This window comes from Abramis brama (genome assembly GCF_963993115.1).
Source record: "Abramis brama genome assembly, chromosome: 3".
Taxonomy (NCBI): domain Eukaryota; kingdom Metazoa; phylum Chordata; class Actinopteri; order Cypriniformes; family Leuciscidae; genus Abramis; species Abramis brama.
In genome coordinates, this window is record NC_139965.1 from 6,879,044 (window position 1) to 6,894,872 (window position 15,829).

Genomic DNA, 15,829 nt, shown 5'->3' on the forward strand with positions numbered 1-15,829 from the left:
GAAAACATGAACTCATGCTATAGATACGCAGTGGGAGGAAATTGGGCTGGATAATCTCATGCAAAGTATTATAAACTGTTAGCTAGCTACATCTTAAGTCAAGTGCCCTTGAGTGAAAGTATACTTACTTGGATGACTGCAGTCTGAAATTCTTCTCAAGAGCAGCTCGTCTGGTCAAAGCTGGAAAAGTGTGATGTGTTTGGTGAGTCTGCTGCTTAAATACAGCTCTGAAGGGGACAGGCAGTCCATAAAACACACCCCGAGTGATTGATCAATGATTTCCAAGGTAATCCGCTCCACCTCACAAAGTAGAGTGTCATATTAAAACCATGCGGAATGCAGCTTGTAATATAAACATTCTGATAAAAGGTTAGGTCTGAATGAAAATATGAATGCAAAACTATGTAAAAGTAGAATAAAGTAGAATAGTTTTTCTAACGATCGACAGAGGTCAGCCTCGCCAAACTATGAATCACTAACTCTATAACTCTAACTCTAGTCCAGGGGGCATATTACAGAAACTTTCTATCTTAAGACTTAAGTTAAGAACTGACAAGTTAATTTAGGATTTTTCACAAATTCATGGTACAGAATTGTAAATTAACTTAACTTGATTTAGGATTCTTATTCTATTTTACAAAATCGTGTCTAATCTATAGTTGGGAAATCTTAAACCGCTCCATTGAGTTCAGTACTCTACTCTCAGGTCTGTTACCAAACAGCCAAGCAGCTGTTGTGAATTAAGCCTGAGATTAAAATGGAGAAACAAAATAGGTGTGCTTTTAATTAAGTGCTACAGAAAGAGACATCTAAGCCTATCACTATATTTTGTGGGAGTCTATTTAGCGCCTCTAGACCGCTGTTGCAACGCAGCCACTTCAACGGACATCACTACTGCAGAATTGATGTTTTCTGGGCCCTCGAGGTGTTCTGACATGCTCTGACATTTGTGCTTATTTCTGTTGCTTGTAAAATTGTCATGGCTAAAGTCTGATTTCATTGTATTCAGCACAAACTCTGCTACAATAATATGTGTGCAGCATGTACGTAAAAGTTTGTAGTTTTGAGAAAATTACGTTTATGCGTGGTTTGTGAGAAAAAAAAAATATATATATATATTTTAGTCACTGAAATAAGGCCATAATACCCAAAATGATTATTTGTTCACAAGACTTTTGAAAATTGTACCATGTAGCCTAGAATGTTTGCTTCAAAACGATATGAAATTCATCCTGTTCGCTCATTCACATAAAACAATATAATGAGAAGTTTAAAGAGATGTGAATGTTGAAGTCAGCAGGACTCATCAGTGGCATCTGGTCCCTGTAAAAAACAACTGTGAACATGCTGATATCAGCACTAACTAGGGCTGCACGATTTGTGGAAAATTTGGGTTTCTGAAAATATCTGGTAAAAATTGCGATTTAAAATTCACAAAAAACAGGTTTGTTGTGCCTTGTAGGCTTATACTTGGAGGGCAGCATAAAATAATAGCAATAATAATATATTTTACTTTACAGAAAACTTATTTTTTTAATTTAAGTAGGATAAATTGACGTAGTTGCAAAGTTACTTATAGTCAGTGCATGTCTGTTGGAGGACCATCACAATAAAGAGTTATCAGATATTAAGCAGAAAGTCTACTAATACTCTAATGAGAGTTAGTTGACTCATAGGTGCAACATTACTTATAGTCAAAAGAATATTCAAAATTGACCATCAAAATAAAGTGTTAAGACATTTAAATGAAGCATATGCCAATTACAATCATAGTATTTGTTTATTTTTAACCAAATTGCATGCAAAAAAAAAAAAAAAAAAAAAGATCATTTGAATTAACTTTGTAATGAATCTGTTAAATTGACTTCTGGCTCAACTGATTTGAACCAAATCAGTAGGACAAAAGTTAGCAGTAGAAACAGTATTTACATAAATTTTTATCTATAAAAAAGTTAATAGATATTTGTACTGTTGCAAATAAAATTCATAGATTTACTGCATAGGTGAACTGGAATCACTAAATTGTCCATATATGTGAACGTGAATGTGTGAATGTGATTGTGAATATGAGGCTGTTTTTGATCATTGTGATTGTTCATTGTTAAAGATACAACTATGGTATCTTGTATATAATTAGAAGTTCTGCAATAAAAAATATATATATATATACAAGCGACAGGTTCACTAACACCTCATAGCATCAGTAACTCGACAACTCTACCTAGTACGTATGAAGTTTTCCTCAGCGTTTGCAATGTTTGTAATGTCTGCACAAAGGAGACGTCGTGCAGCTGCTCAAAGATCTCGCCTTTGGAGGAAACTGTTGATTACGTTACTATGAACTCAATAAACACACACGTGTTCATCTGACCCTGTAACATCCAGACAAGATTCACATTACCTCTGTGATTTATGAACTCAGTAAACACCATACCTGTCAACATTTGGGTACCAAAATATGGGAGACCTTGGTGGTTTCAGTTCAACCACATGCGGTTGGTTTCATGTCATCTATACATTACACACCCCATCGCCAAATCATAGAAAAATTCAGTTAAGTTGTATTCATCTTAACAATACACTATAAATCAATATACAGAAAAACTGATTTCTAAAATAAGGGATAGGCCACAAATATGTGAGTACAGTTTGCAAAACTGAACAGGTGTAATATTCACACTGTAAAAAAAAAAAAGTTGACTTAACTTAAAATTTCGAGGCAACTTGCTGCATGGCTTTTTTGAGTTTACTCAACTTTTAAATCAAGTAGTTCACTTAACTCAATTCACTAAGTAAAGTCACATTTCTCCCAACTTAAGATCTTTTGTTCAGCTGATTGAGTTTTTGTAGTTAAAAAAACTTAGAAAATTCTAAAATTTCAACTTTTAATGTTATGTTAACTTAACTTAATAAAGTATGTTAAGTGGACTAAAAATGTGTTTTTAAACATTACAGGCTTAAAAAAATAAAACTACTACATTCTTGAAATTTTGTTGGAAGTTTTATTTCATAACAGCAAAAAACAATGTTCAACAGCTATACTTATTCTTAAAGTAATAAAACAAAATGCAGAAAAAACACTTTTTCTTTAACATTCAAAGTGTTATCACATTGACACGTTCTATGCGTAACATTTAAAATTGTTAATATGAAACACAAATGAGCAATGTAAGTGCAAGTTAAAGCAGCACGCTGACTTTTTGGGACTTTAGCTTATTTACTGTTTCCCCAGAGTTAGATAAGTCCATACACACCCTTTTCATCTCTGTGCATGCCGTAACTCTGTCTGACACACCCACCACTAGCCTAGCTTCGCACACAGACTGGAGGTAAATGATTCAAACTAGCATACCAATCCCAAATAAGTGACAAAATAACACCAACATTTTCCTATTTACATGTTAAGATTTGTATAGTTACAGCTAGTATAAATAACAAGGTCTGTTTTTTTTGTCACATATTGGGAGCAGTATGCTAGCTGGAGCCATTTGCCTCCAGTCTTTGTGCTAAGCTAGGCTGGCAGTGGATCGTCAGACAGAGTTACAGCACACACAGAGATGAGAAGGGTATGTATGGACTTATTTAACTCTGGGGTATACTGTGAATAAGCTAATGGCCTAAAAAGTTGGCGTGTTCCTTCAACGTTTGGGCTTAAATTGCTGAAACAGTGGCACAATGTTTTTCACAACCTCAAGTTTACAGTTTAAAAACAAGTCACAGTAAAATCTTAGTTTTGAGGTACTAGCAAAACAATGAGAGCTCATCTCCTTGAACACCTTCAATAACCTCAAAAGAGTATTTCAGTTTCTCTGGGTACTCAAAATCAAAGGCAAACAGAAGGCCAAACAGGTATGTGCACATGCAAGTTAACGTTTGGCCTTAAAGTGTTGACTGAGTGGCACAATGTTTATCAAAATCTCAAGTTTACAGTTTAAACAAAAACAAGTCACAGTAAAATCTTAGTTTTGAGGTACTAGCAGAACAATGAGAGCTCATCTCCATGAACACCTTCAATAACCTCAAAAGAGTATTTCAGTTTCTCTGGGTACTCAAAATCAACGGCAAACAGAAGGCCGAACAAGTATATGCAAGTGCAGGTTAACGTTTGGCCTTAAAGTGCTGAAAGAGTGGCACAATGTTTATCACAATCAAGTTTACAGTTAAAAAAAAAAATCAAACAAAATGCAAGCACATTTCAAAAAATACAAAAAAAACTATGTACTTGCATCTTAAATGCTTAAGATAAATGCAACATCACAGCAATAGCTTATTTTTTAGGGACATTACCCTAGGAGAACAATGAGTGCTGCCCATCTCCATGAACACCTTCTCAATAACCTCGAAAGTGTATTTTAGTTGCTTCGGGTACTCAAAATCCAAGGCAAACAGAAGGCCGAAGAGGTAAGCAAGTGCAGACTGCAAATCTGCAGCATCTTTCAGTACAATTACCTCCTCCAACACAACAGAAAATTTGATGACACTGGGCAGTGTGCTGGGGCAGGCATCATCTTCAATTACAATAAGGATTCCCACCTTCATCCCTCTGGTCTGTCTGTCCTCTGGAGTCTTGTCCTGATGATAATAATAATAATAAAAAAAGAATAAATCAGTATCACTTGACACCAACAACAACAACAAAAAAAGTAATTGATGTGCTCTAAATTTTGCAATCCCACCTGCAGAATCTGCAAGATGTTAATAATTTTATAAAGTACATAAATACACAAAATACAATTGGCTATTTTTCAATTTAGTACTGCCCTGAATAAGCTACATCACAAAAAAGCAATTATAATAACCAAGATGGTATATGTTCAGTTTCATTAAAATTCAAAATATTAGAGATTAACAAATTGCATACAAAATCATTGACTGAATCATGGTGTATTTGCAAAAATATACTTTAAATCAATAACTAATGAATAATCAAAACAATCTGTTTGTTGTTAAAGGAGAACTTCAGTCAATTTTAACATTGAGATAATTTTACAGTACATAGAACAGTGTACACTGTTGGGTACTGTCGAACAGTCGACCGAAAACAGGATGTAAACACGATGTGTGCTGGCTGAATTAACATCACTTTTATTCATATCTTTTACATCTAATGCAGTCAGTCATATTCACCATACTCCCTCTTGAAGGAATCACTCATAATGGCTGGGCACTTGAAATGTCATATCAAGGATGTTAAGAGGCTAAAAGCAGGTTTAAAACTAGTCCCATTTAAGTCAACAGGGTGCAAATTTTAAAAAGAGGATAACACGTGTAGGCAACACTGATTTTTGACGTTGTACACTCCAAATTTACAAAAAAATAAAATAAAAAATATCTCCATGTTAAAATTAATCGGAGTTCTCCTTTAAAGAGGTTGTTCAGAGTAATTTCAACCTAGAGTCCTTTGCACTATGACCATGAGTTAAACACCCACCTGGGGGGGGTTTGGCTCAAGGTCACGGTGCAAAGGACCCTAAGGTTGAAATTACTCAGAACCATCCCTTTAACACAAAAATTCCCATTACCATGGCAAGATGATGTATAAGTAATAAACATGACTCACCTGGCATGTTCTAAAAAGTGCTGAAGAGTCTTCTCTGAGAAACACTGGGAGACCTTCCAGGACGGTTTGCCTTCTATGAGACACAATATTTGTGGTCTAAAAAAAAAATGGGTACAAAACAACAACAAAAATATTGTAATGCACTGTTATTAATTTAATTTTGTTATGAGTTTGCATGTATTTTTTAAGTCACAGAGCCTCTGCTAATGAGCCCATGAATCAAAATAGATGGCTTTAATAGGAAATCAGTATTGTATGCAGTAAGTTCAGAACCAAAATCTAATCAGCTAGTGAACACTTGACATACATTGTCATAATTCTTCAAAAATATCTTCTGAAAATAAAATAGCAAATGGCTCTTATAAATCGTTTTTTAAAAACATCTATCTATTGGTAACTTTAACAAGTTACCTGCTGATCAAGCTTGTTGAGAAGATCTTCCATTTCGTTTCCAAATGCCCCCTTTCTTGCTCTGTACAACTTGAGGAGTTGTGGAGTGTGCTGGTGTATTGCTGATCTGAAAGTATCGAGGAGGTCCACACTGGTAATGCGTTTGAATTCATTACATAACTGTTGATAGAAATAAAACAGGTCTTGGTCGTAACATTGACTAACTGGCTTCAAATGGCTTACAACAGACATTTACAAGCAACAGAACAATAAAATGCATTAAAGATCATCTACACCCAAATAATTTCACTTCAACCATCTTCATTTTACCTCATTTGGAAGAAACAGGGCAGGCCATCGTTCCAGCACTTCAGATACCATTGGCACTACTTCCACAATCTCCTTTCGTCGGAGGGAGAAAGTCAAGCTCATTTTCTGATTGAGAAGCACTTCATTCTTGGTTTTCTTCTTCATTTCCTCTACCAAGAAGAGCCTTTCCTCCTCGAGAGAATCATCAGATTGGCCTGTAGGATGATCTGGCAAATAATTAACCTCTCCTCGTTTGGCCTTTTTCACAGCACCTGCTCCATCACCTCCTCTTTTCCTGTTGATACTGACTTCGTTGCAACCAGCTGAACGGAGTTTAGATCTGTAATTACCAAGTTTATACTTTATACTCATTTTCCAGCCATCAAATCCTTTGCCATTTCCTGGCTCTGTAAGGCAGGGATGCTTCAGTACGAGTGCAGAAGCAACATCTTCAATTTCCTCAGGCCGTGGATATGCTTTCAAAGCAAATATTGTCTCTGCAATTTTTTCCAAAATGTGTGACTTCATTTCTCTTGGTAAACTTAAAGCTTTGCTTGTTTGATCATAAACGTCATTTCCTTTCTGAAGCCTCAACTCAACATCGTACGAGAAAGTAGGAATTGGAAAGGGTGAGGGCCACTGTGATGCACTTCTCATATTGCTCTGAATGATGGCTGATGAGGTCTGAGGAGAAGCAGTTGAGGACACACTGGCAGTACCAAGGGAGGAAACAGATTGTGTATCAGACTGATCAAAAACAGATAAATCTTTGTCCCACACAATTTTTAACACAGCCTTTTCTGCAGGCAGTTCAGAAATGTCTGATAAATTGCACAGTTCATTTCCAAAGTCGGGGTCCTCATATTGTAGCATAAACTCTCCCTGAAGCTGCAACTTCAACTTCAGCTCTGCTTGTAAATCATCCACCGAGGCCGGCAGCTGTGGAAGGTTGATTTTCCTAATGTTTTGGGGTGAGATGTAAACCCGAAGCAACATTTCTGTGGAGACAAGATATCCTAAATATTTTGTTTTATGTGTGAAAGGCATAATTACAACTTTACACACTAAGCTTGTGTAAACTACACCGCAAAACATGATTTTCTTACTCTGTATTTATGTCTTGTTTCTAGTCCAAACATCAAAATATTCTTAAATCAAGATGCATTTACTAGATGAGTGAAATGCCATAAGATATTAGGTCTTGTTTTCTGTTGAGTGCCATTGGCTTGTTCTAAGCAACAACTCACTTAAATTTGATTTATTTAAAAAGAAAACAAGACTAAATATCTGTATGGCCTTTAACTCATCTAGTAAATGCATCTTGATTTAAGAATTTTGTTGATATTTGGACTGGAAACGAAACAAAAATACTGATAAAGAAAAGCATTTTTTGCAGTGTATGAGAATACACGTGTGGTGAGCAGGACGAGATTGAGGGCCGTGAGAGAACAGCGTGAGGTCGGTGGTGTGATTATTGATGACCGACATCTGCATGTCTCAGCGGTCTTGTATCTCTAACGGAGGAGCAGAAGCATAAAAGTAGGAACTACGATCGTGAACATCTCGTCCTTCACTGTGATTACTCCTACTTTTATGCTTCCGCTCCATGAGAGATACAAGACTGGTGCATCACGCAGGTGTCGGTCATCAGTAATCACACCACCGGCCTAATGCCATTCTCTCATGGCCCTCAACCTCATCATGCTCACCACAGCAAGATTTACATATTGCAAGAAAATTTACTTTCTTACAAACTAATTGAAAAACAACAATAAAAAGCACTTACCTTTTAATGGAGGAAGACTTTTAGAGATACCAGCAGCTTTCCTCCTACTTTATATGCTTGCAGTGGGGTGGGATCATTCAAAGACTCCGGCTCCAGAATATCTATTGGCGTGTAACTGCTTTCAGTAAGTTCAAAGGATCTGTAATGTTCCAAATACCAGCATGACAGTTTTTTAGAGATAAATGATACATTGTTTTCATCAATCATAATACTAACAATCCTAAAGAATTCTGGCAAACCACTGCACTGGCCAGCAGAAATGACCATGTCCTTAACATATCTGACACCTTGGAGACGTACATCAGAGCTTAAAGAAACAGTTTTTTTATGAGGACATTTTTTGGTCACGGCTACCCTCAGTGTTGTATCTAAAGAATTGGTCTCAACCACTTTAATGTTCTCAACATATAACTGTGGCTTGAAGAGAGAATGTCCTTCTAAATAATATGCAGACATTTGCTGATGCTTTGTTGCCAGAGTGAGAAGCACATTCTTGAAATTGTGGGTATCATGCACCACTTTTTAAAAAAAACTATGCTTGGCCTCAAATCTGATGGTCCATAATTCCACTAATGGCCCAAAGCAGCGGATCAGGTGTGGGTAATGATCGACAAAGTGGTGCTTTGGTCTTAATTTGAAATCTGGATATGTCTCTGTGAGTAACTTCCGATGATCTGCTATTTTAGCCTCCAAATAGCATAATGTCTCTTCTGAAAACTTTGTAGATACAACCAATTCTACAATCTGTTTGAGGTCCATCAAAATCTCCCATGCCGGATCATTTTCAGGTATGCTGGATCCAATAATGAGAGGTAGCAATCGCAAGAGTGTCCAATTTTCGTGCCCATTGCCACCAATTGTTCCCTTGGCAAAAATAGATTTGGGAATTTTCTGTGGTTTATTTACACGGTCCGCATACTTGTAAGGGAAGGACTTGATACGACTGTTCAGTTCATCTAGTGATATAAATCCTTTTGAAATCAAGTGCTTAAGACACAGAGATAGTTCAACAGGAATAATCCCTTCAAAAAAGTCATGTAAAACATCTGCAGGAAATCCTGTGATTGGATGGAAGTAGGATAAGTGCTTACTAAGAACACACTCCTTTTTCACACCATTCAAACTTTGGGGCTGGTCACCTTTTTGAAGTTCCTCCACCAGAGAGTTGTGTTGTTCTGGAGTTCTTAACAAAAAATCTCCAGGCTCAGTGTTGGCAATTTGTTTTTGAGATATTAAGCAGAATCTGCAAAATTTCTCAACAATGAAGCTTTCTTGGAAGCCTGCAAGGCCATGGGCACCAAGATTGTCTGCACAAATGCAAAACACAGTACCCTTTATGTACTGCTGTAAAGCTGGAGCAAATATCCCCACCTGTTCCAGGGACTTTACATCCTTTATCAATGGGTCGAGGAACTTTTCATAACCAAACAATCGCACATCATCACTCTTTCCCAGAGCTGCAAGATTAATTAAATTGAGAGTGGAGCGACTTTTTGATGGCAAATTTAGAACGACCCAATATACAGCAGTAATTTTATGTATCTTTCTTGAGGTACCGAGGGGGTTGCAGACTTCAAAGTCATCAATGTATAACCCTAAAGAAATACTAACATCCTCTTCACCTAACAGTTTGTTCTCTTTGTAGTATCTTCCATCTTGAAAAGACTTGTAATGGCCAGGCAAAGACTCCTGATTAAATACAACCTTGTCTAAAAACTCTTTATGGCTTAATAAACATTGTAGCTGGGTTGTAATAGAAACATAAACATAAGAATTTTTTTTTGACTTGTCATACAAATATTCAGTAGGTTCAATCACTGCAAATTGCTCTTTAAAATATAAATTTCTTCTGTAATCTGTAGATAATTTGCCTTTCGCAGATGTAGTTACAAAAAGAGGATTTGTTTGAAATATTGCATCTGTAATGTCTTGGACAACCTGACAATCTGATATGTTATGATTAGCAAGTATTTCTCTTACTTTATCAACCGCAAGGAACTTAGAAAAATGGAAAATGTCATGTAACTGCTCCACTATTTCTTGTATTGCACTTTTAGAAATATGCAATACAGTTTGCATAGAAAGAAAAAGATGCGCAAGTTTATGTTCAAGCGTCTCAGCATCAACACTTTCTGTGTTCTGCTCTATAGATTTGTCTTGGTCATGTGATGATGGTCCTTCTTCAGGATCACTGTACACCTCTGGCTCTGTGTCATCGAAGACTTTTTCTGATTCTTTGCATACTAATCTGAAATCTTTGACGGTCTGATTTTTATGTTTTCTTGTTCTATGACTGCTAAAGGTTGTGAGATTATTTGTTTTGAATCCACATCTCTGAAAGGGGCACAGAATAGTTTCTTTATTCCGTAGATGTTTTCCAAGATGAGAGAACAACTGAGTTTCAGTGCAGATCTCGTTGAAATCACACAAATCACAAAAAAATGTGGAATTTTCTATTCTTTTTCTGCTTCTGTTGTGTATTTTGGAAAGATGTGATTTAAGTGAACTTGGGTTTTTGAAGGTGCAGACACAATTGTCATAAAAACAGGGCCAATTTCTTCCTCCTCCATGTCGTAGTCTAATGTGTTTCAGAAGGACATCTTGAGCAGAGTGGGAAAATTTGCAAATTTTGCATTGCATGTGCTGATGAGTGCCAAAATCTGAAATCCAAACATAAGGACACTGCTAGAGCAGAACTGTATGCATGTAACCTTAAAACCCAAAATGAATACAAAAGCATTAGAGCTGGGTGATAAAACAATAATGATATGTATCGCGATAGACACGTAATCGATATCAAGAAAAAACGCATTCGATATAACGTTCGATAAAAAAAAATCTTCGCCGGAAGAAAAAGAGGTTGCGAAGCAAGTTTGGTTGCATGAACAAAAGAACTCACTCTCTCGTAACCTAGCAACGTAGGGAGTTAGCATAGGGAGTGACAGGGGAGTAAAGGCGGTCACTCACCGGACGGTCACGGGAAGCGCAGCGTGCGCGTCAGGACATCAATGGTCAGGACAACTCGAGGTAGCCTATCGCACAGCACACCAGACGTGCACATTCTCAGTTTATGGCCAGCAATATTGTTATGTTTAATGACATTATCACATTATCACAACGCACGTCTGACGTGACATTATCTGTCTCTTAAAGGGCACACTGCACAATAATGTTATGCTTGTCAATACAGTTACAATCGTTACAAGCTGATTTCTGTAACGTTAAATGAATGTAAAACTAAACGTATATTGCAGCACAGGGTGAAGTCAGTATACATTATCGACGATTTGCTGCACTTTAGCCTTGATAACTGTGGGGATTATAACCAGAAGGTAAGTTTAAAATAAAAAAGGTTTACATGTAATATATTTATATATAATATGTATATGTTATGTTATATTTTAAATATTAAAAAAAAAATTAATAAAATTATCATAAAAAAGATCAATAATTATCGATATTGACCGATATGAAACACTGATACTGTGATAAAGTTTTCAGCCATATCGCTCAGCCTCAACGGTCCGTGTGATGTAATTATATTTCTTATATAAATGGATGTTTGTGGACATATGCATGTAGCCAGATTTTTCTTTACATGCAAACACATACGTATTCATTATTTTATTAAAAAAAATGTAACATAACATATTGCACTTTTAAATACATGCACTCAAATTCATGAACTTGGTCAAATTTGCTAATTTCTTTGCAGTCCACAAACAAACAAAAAAAAAACATTTAAAATTGTGTCTGTGAAATTCAGAATTAAATGAATGTCCAGAGATTTGTACAAATGTCTCATCCCAAGACGTCATTACTGACGTGTCTTGACCACATACAACGAAAAGGGTACCCCTACAACATCAATAGAGGGTTTTCACCTACGTCACGATTTGGTCAGTTACCCGGATGCGCGGCCATATTGGAGGTTACTCGGATGTAAACAACAGCATGGATTGCACTGTTTATGTACTACTGAACACATTGTTACACTAATTTCTGATGTCTAAACCACGGGAACAACACATGGAAGCTGCGAAATCATATAGAGAAGGACTTAAAGCAGGAAAGAGCTCAACATTTTGACAAACTTAAGTTAATATGTGGTAAAGATCCGAACGAGCTAGCTTCTCTAACTAACGTTAGTCCTTACTTCTATTTCGCATCCCGACATTGGCTACGTTCAGATTGTCAGTCCAAAAAAAAGCACATGAAATCCGTTTCAAGCTACATCCATATGTGGTTTAATATCCTATTCAAATCACATATCAGGAAATCCACCAGTCTGAACGCTCTTTCGCGTGGTTTATGTGACTTTCTCACGCCACGTAAAATGTAAACATCAGACATTGTTATAGGGAACATGCTGAAAGTTGCAGCCGAAACAAGGCTGTGTTGTTGCAAAGTGCCGGACAAGCATAACATTATTATTTTTGAAAAGTATTTTGAAACCGGCGCGGAAAAAGAGTTGTGCATACAGTACCAGCCTCCTACAGTTCTGCAGCTCGAGACGCAGTAGTCCAGCGCAGCGGCTACACATCTCCATATTGTAAAATTTAAATAAGAAAACATTTATATTGCAAAAGCAAACCCCTCCATCAACGCAACATCATTGCCGTGTTGTCAAAGAGCTGCGTGGACACACAAATTGGACCTGAACAGTTGCAATACAGTGTGGACATCATTTTAGATCATATTCCAATCGGATACAAAGATAGTCGGATTGACAGCGTGTATGTACCCATAGTTAACTATTTTACGTCAAAATTTTAGCCATAACGCTTCATTTACACATGTGGCTGATGCTGTGCCTCTCTCAACCACAAACGCCATCTTTCATCAGTTTTTTGCACTCTTCTCTTTAATTTTCGGCAGTCTATAGAACTATAAATGTTTTTTCTCGGTGCGACCGATGAGTACAGACCAAAACTTGACCATTTTTCAGAAGCAATAATCAGCCAAATTTGCGAGTCCGTTCAGTTCAATGGCACTGTTTACGTTCAGTGCCTCCAAAATGGCCGACTTCCGGATTGATGACGCGTCGTGAAAACCCTCTATGTGAGACGGAGACATAAGCGCACCAGCAGCGCCTCCTAGCGGTACCCCTAACCCATACCTAAACCTAACCATAACCCGAACCGTCTCATATTGACGTTATAGTATATGACGTTTTGGGATGAGACTGTTACAAAAAAGACATGTTTGTTAATACAATTTGTGGTAACGTTACTTTGAATTAGATCAAATAAATTACAGACACAAGTTGACATGCATGTTTGTGGAGAGCAAAATACATTTGCAAATTCATTGATTTTATGTGCATATGTTAATATCAAATCAAAATCAACTCCATAAAATGATACTTACTTTAAATGAGCCGTTAACTTAGCAGTCTTGTCGATTCCGATGAGTAGAAACACGTGAGAATGCCTAGCCAGGCAAATGGCACAAGGACGAAATGTGCAGATTTTCACTGACTTTGAGTTGTCTGAAATGGGAAATTTATATTAGCCCACGGCAACGCGTGTGTGAATAACATTAGCCTATAAATTCAAGATAAAGAGTCGACTTTAAAATATTTCTTTGGTGTCACGTTATTGCAAAAAATCCCAAACTAAATAAAGTTAGTTTAAAATAAGTGGCGATTTCGAACTTCTTAACTCAAAACGATTACCTCAGATTCTATTATAAACATTTTACATGCTGAATGCAAGTTAGGAGACTTGTTTAACAGTTAATCTTGCTCGTAGAAAAAAAAAATCATACCATGCATACGCGTTAACAGGGCTTTGCGATCAATAATACATACTAATTTCACAAACAACTTCAAAATAATGCATATATTCTACTTATTACTTACATAAAACGATGACTTTGAGAAGAAACACGTTGGGTGCAGTTGGATGCAAGTAAATCCGTAGGTCTCGCACGCTGATGGTCAAAATGGCTCCTTCGTCTTTCCACTGTTCGGTGTTCGCGCGCTTCACTGCACATGCGCCAACTTCGTGGTCGTTACAGTGCGCATGCTCCAACTTCCAACCCAACTTGTATGCTTGTTAACTCGCATTTACAAATCGAATTTACAACTAATACTATGTTGGTTCAACAATTGTTGAACCAACGACTTTTCACTAGTTAAGCCAACATTTTTGCATTTAATTGTCCAGTTAACTTAAATATAATAATTAGTCTAACTTTTTGTGAGTTGGATTTTTTACAGTGCAGTTATTCAGTTGTTCCAGCGGGTGGAGTTTACTGGCACTGAATATTACACATCACCTGTGTATACGTACTTGGTTACTTACGTAACCTCGGTTCCCTTAGAGATAAGGGAACGAGTACTGCGTTGCAAACGCTGTGGGAAAACTCCTTTTCTCGAGAATATTGAAGCCTTTATTTTAAAACGCATTGCTGCAGCATAAGCGAGAGCATCAGGCTCGCGCGAGCTAGCTGATAGGCTATGCTGCATGCAACTGCACGAACCAATGGCGAGAGAGCAGAGGCGCACGAACCAATCAGAGAGCTTGGCGCCCTGCCATACTCGAGCGCGCCAGATAGGGCGTGGCAGAAGAGTATAAATACAGAGAAATCTCGCCATAAAACAGGTCTAATCGACTGAACGAAAATACCTGATGTTCGAGGATAGCACGGCAGGGCAACGCAGTACTCGTTCCCTTATCTCTAAGGGAACCGAGGTTACGTAAGTAACCAAGTACGTTCCCTTACGAGAACGTTCTCTCGTACTGCGTTGCAAACGCTGTGGGAACACTTTTTAAAACGCCGTGCTAAGTCTCGTGGCTACTCTAATCCAGGAATTTCCGGGATAGAAAGTAGCCAGAATACCACAGACCAGAACATCGGGTCTAAAGATACTTGGTGTGTACATAGGCTAGGGCGAAAGGGGCCAGCCCATGTAAAGTTCCCATACAACTTAGAAATTTAACCCGGATCGGAGAGCCGAGGTTAGATTGAGAGAACCCGTGCTTGTAAAGCAGGGACCTCTAAGTTATAAAATCTCGCAAATGTGGACGGAGCTGACCAGCCTGCCGCCGCACAAATGTCTTCAATAGAGACACCACTAGTCCAAGCCCACGAGGAGGCGATGCCTCTCGTGGAGTGAGCTCTGACACCCATGGGGCAAGGAAGGCCCAGTGAGGTGTATGCTAAAGCAATAGCATCAACTATCCATCTGGATAGCGTGAGTTTCGTGACCGGCAACCCTTTGGTTCGGCCCCCGAAACAGACAAAGAGCTGTTCGGACTGCCTAAACGAGGCCGAACGCTCCAAGTATAATCTCAACGCTCTAACAGGGCAGAGCGTATGAGCATCACTGTCTTCTCCCGAAACTGGGAGGGCCGACAGCGAAATTACCTGCGCTCTGAACGGAGTAGAGAGCACCTTAGGCACGTAACCGTGTTTTGGCTTCAAAAGGACTTTAGAGTCGTTGGGGCCAAACTCAAGACAGGAAGCGCTTATGGAAAGCGCATGTAAGTCCCCTACTCTTTTGACTGACGCCAGTGCCAGTAACAGAGCAGTTTTCAGGGAAAGGGACTTTAGGTCCGTGGACCCCAAGGGTTCAAAGGGGGGTCCCTTGAGGGCCCGTAGAACCAGAGAAAGATCCCAGGCCGGCACTGAGGGAGGCCGAGGCGGGTTGAGCCTCCTGGCTCCTTTAAGGAAGCGAACAATAAGGTCGCATTTTCCCAGAGAAGAGCCAGCCACCAAAACGTGAAAAGCCGCGATGGCTGCCACGTACACTTTGAGTGTGGACGGGGAACGTCCCG

General features: G+C 38.2%; 1 protein-coding gene across 2 annotated transcripts; it reads right to left on the reverse strand.

Moving 5' to 3' along the window:
* Positions 1–2,988: 2,988 nt before the first annotated feature.
* Positions 2,989–15,001, reverse strand: LOC311079163 (sterile alpha motif domain-containing protein 3-like). Of its 2 annotated transcripts, none has more exons than XM_084108369.1 (6): positions 13,416–15,001; positions 8,046–11,077; positions 6,281–7,257; positions 5,972–6,130; positions 5,561–5,656; positions 2,989–4,572 (listed from the first exon to the last, which is right to left on the reverse strand). In XM_084108369.1, exons 3-6 carry the CDS (start codon positions 7,253–7,255, stop codon positions 4,255–4,257), a joined length of 1,548 nt encoding a protein of 515 aa, XP_083964495.1. In that variant the 5' UTR covers positions 7,256–7,257; positions 8,046–11,077; positions 13,416–15,001; the 3' UTR covers positions 2,989–4,254. The 2 variants fall into 2 exon arrangements, with proteins under 2 accessions (XP_083964495.1, XP_083964496.1); XM_084108370.1 differs by lacking the exon at positions 13,416–15,001 and having other exon boundaries at positions 8,046–8,184; positions 11,013–13,380.
* Between the last annotated feature and the right edge of the window lie 828 nt (positions 15,002–15,829).

Bases quoted from the DNA above. Each gene is read 5' to 3' on its own strand.
- LOC311079163 (XM_084108369.1), bottom strand. From the start codon at position 7,255: ATGTTGCTTCGGGTTTACATCTCACCCCAAAACATTAGGAAAATCAAC. The intron at 6,131-6,280 runs GTAAAATGAAGA...TTCTATCAACAG, and splicing joins CCCTGTTTCTTCCAAATGAG to TTATGTAATGAATTCAAACG. The intron at 5,657-5,971 runs GTAACTTGTTAA...TTTTTTTTTTAG, and splicing joins TCAACAAGCTTGATCAGCAG to ACCACAAATATTGTGTCTCA.